The sequence below is a fragment of the Lygodium microphyllum genome, chromosome 30 (genome assembly GCF_053477565.2).
Source record: "Lygodium microphyllum isolate KBCC chromosome 30, Lygodium_microphyllum_v1.1.10, whole genome shotgun sequence".
Classification (NCBI taxonomy): Eukaryota; Viridiplantae; Streptophyta; class Polypodiopsida; order Schizaeales; family Lygodiaceae; genus Lygodium; species Lygodium microphyllum.
This window is the reverse complement of record NC_141164.1, coordinates 89,447,141-89,450,042: the sequence shown is the minus strand read 5'-3', so window position 1 is coordinate 89,450,042 and position 2,902 is coordinate 89,447,141. Positions and strand designations below refer to the sequence as shown.

The window sequence follows — 2,902 nt, the reverse complement described above, 5'->3', positions numbered from 1 at the left end:
TATAGATAAGCTATGAGCACATAATAACACTACAAAGAGCAAGTCTATGAGAACACTCACTAGAAAACCTAAACTTAATATGATGGACCATACCTAAACTTAATATGATGGACCAAATTCCATCATTTTAGATGGAATTTGTCCAGGCAATCAAGAACCAATCAAATTATTTTCATAGCAACGCAATTAGAAGATGGCAAAGCTGGGAGATGGAGCTCTCGTGTTTTATTTTCACTATTCCCAAACGATCGTTTGGATGGACAAAGGAGAGGTTGGATTTGCTGCAAAACTTGGCGTGAGTCCTGTTACATGGATTGAAGATTCTTTATGTTGGAAAAGAGCTGGACTTTATAATATATAGCCATTACACCTACTCTCTCTCTTTCTCTCTCTCTCTATGTCTCTCTCTCTCTTAGATCTGTTCTTGCGTAAGTTACGCAAGAGAATCTGAGGCGCCCTTCATTTGGAAGAGGAGATCAAAGAGAGCACATCTTCTTCCTCCTCGTCCTCCTCCTCTTCCTCATCGTAGCGGTGCTCACGATGACGGTGGTAATACTGACTGTCGTCGCTGGATGGTGGCAGGAGGACTGCGTGGCCATGATGCGCCTCCTGGAGCTTCTGGTCGAGCTTGTGGCCCACTTGCATGGCTGCCATGCGCACCTCCCGGGGCATGGCACGGTAGATGCTGTTCTTCCCGGCTAAGTGCATGAACAAGGGGCTGCACTCCGATGCCAGAACAGGGATCATATAAACGACAATGTAAGCACTCTTTACATGAAGACGAAAGTGAAGAAAGGACGCCTGGCCATGAGCGAACATATATGTACAAGGTACTAGAATCAATCTAGAATGAAGACGCTGAAAGAATTTACGTAAGAAATAGTGAGTCGTACGTGTGGCAGTTGAAGACCGCAGCTGCATCGAAGCTGTCCTGGCCAGCTTGCATCGTGACGGGGTAGTTCTTGGGTACCATCATCAGGCCGCCTTCCCTAATCTCTTCGTCGCACGGCTGCTTGCCGTTGGGGAGCACCACTTGCACTCGGGCACTCCCTCGAATGCAGTAGATCACTTGATCCGCGGTGAGGGACCATCCGGGGGTGAGCATGGCGTTCTAGTACATATCATCATGGGTAGGAATGACAACGTGAGGACATGCTATACATGAATGCTAAGGCAAAATAAAATTAAATTTGCTTCTTGTAATAAATAGACGCCTCATCAACCGCACTTACCGGGTCTAGCTTCAAGCATGCCGCCGCCATGTCTATGAGCTTCAGCACCGGCAACTTTTGGGCGTTGGCCGTGGTCAGCTCGCCAGCTCCGTCGACGAGGAAATCACGGTTCGCTCGATCCAGGTGGTAACTGAAATCCACCATCGCCTCCGCGTCACCCTCCTCCACGGTTGTCCTTGGGAGCTCTAGGCCATCCTTGACCCGGATGATGGCCACGCCTTTCTGGCTCTTCACCAGCTTGCGCACACTCTCCTCGTCCATCTGAAAGGCGCAGCGGAGCAGGTCCGTGGAGAAGCCGCGCATGATGCCTCCCATCTCCTCATGGGAGGAGCCCGTGAGATGGAAAGCCTTTGTACAAAGGCAGCTTTTTCTTAGATGAGCTGAATTTTGCTACATCAATGCTTTAAACAACAGAATTAAATCCCCCCGATATACGTGTGTATTTATAAGTATTTATAAGGTTGGGAGGAAGCGACACACACATATATCCAGACAGAGATACCTCGTAGGCATGCTGGCCGTGCATCATCGGCCCGCGAATGTTGGCGATTGTAAGGAAACAGGATGGCTCCTTCCCATCGTTAAGCATCCAGAAGGGCAACCCAAGTGGCACAGCAATTAGCTCGCCCTTGTTGACGCGTCGAATGTTGGCATTCATCCCCACAGGGAGCATCATGCCCATCCTGGCGCAGCCTGCGATTTTAAGCAGCCAATTAATGTCCATGTCGACCAACGCTCATGAATAAATCAATCTCCTTCTTTCAAAGCTACATTCATGCGGGCTGTTCCTCTACATTCTATTCTATATTTCTATTATGAGAGGATTGATTGACGCGGCGCGGACATCAAGTACCAATATGTATCTGCGGATCACTTGACGTTGTAATCGTGACCTATATTATTACCTCTGAGGATGATAAGGATGCGATGGGAGTTCGCGTACTGCGACATCAACAGGCCCTGCGGTTTGAGCGTCACGACTCACCAGCCTGGCATCCATGAGGCCCATACGGGTCAGCAAGCCTGACACGTCCTTCCACCGACGGATGGAACCCCCGTCCGTTTCCAACAATTGCTCCTCGGCCTCCTCCACCTGGAATTGCATCCTGTGGTCGATATCTTACCCCTCGTAGTATGCAGGCTGGCCACAGTGGCCGCACCCCTTTCTGCTATGGCAATGCCTATTTTCGTCCTCATTGAAGTCACGCGCTGCTGGAACAGTGGACTGCAGCAATGGCGCGGTCATTAAGGAAAGCAGCAACGCCAGAGCTGCCATGCGAGTCAGGTGCTGCGTTTGTAAATACGGTCGATCGTGACCCATCGGCGACCGACCCACCATCTTAGTACCAAGAGCCAGGGAGATGTTGGTAGCAAGAGTTATAATAAGATTCTAGATATTCTACTTGAATTGACCCTGCGTACTGCACCGGACAGTTTCTGAGACAGCCGCCGTACGAAAGTATGAGCCAGGAGCACTCCGTGTATTGTTATATATGATGCGACACGGTCAGACGGGAATGGAAGGTGGCGCGGCTTCGACTCGGACCCCCGGCGCCAAATCTGATCCTTGCATGGTTGCACACGTCTCCAGGTGTCTAGCTTCCCCTAGATCATGCAAGCTTCTCATATGGAATGATAATAATCCACAAAATACCTTCTGGCCGTTCACG

General features: G+C 49.9%; 1 protein-coding gene across 1 annotated transcript; it reads right to left on the bottom strand.

Annotated features, from left to right (window-relative positions):
• Positions 1 to 459: 459 nt before the first annotated feature.
• LOC148010095 (cocosin 1-like) lies at positions 460 to 2,337 on the bottom strand. The gene is made up of 6 exons (XM_087672865.1): positions 2,256 to 2,337; positions 2,138 to 2,212; positions 1,735 to 1,925; positions 1,233 to 1,622; positions 894 to 1,111; positions 460 to 718 (listed from the first exon to the last, which is right to left on the bottom strand). Exons 1-6 carry the CDS (start codon positions 2,335 to 2,337, stop codon positions 460 to 462), a joined length of 1,215 nt encoding a protein of 404 aa, XP_087528991.1.
• Between the last annotated feature and the right edge of the window lie 565 nt (positions 2,338 to 2,902).

Coding starts and splice junctions, on each gene's coding strand:
- LOC148010095 (XM_087672865.1), bottom strand. CDS start 2,337: ATGCAATTCCAGGTGGAGGAGGCCGAGGAGCAATTGTTGGAAACGGAC. Junction 1,926..2,137: donor CATCCTTATCATCCTCAGAG/GTAATAATATAG, acceptor TTAAAATCGCAG/GCTGCGCCAGGATGGGCATG. Junction 1,112..1,232: donor CATGCTTGAAGCTAGACCCG/GTAAGTGCGGTT, acceptor GATATGTACTAG/AACGCCATGCTCACCCCCGG.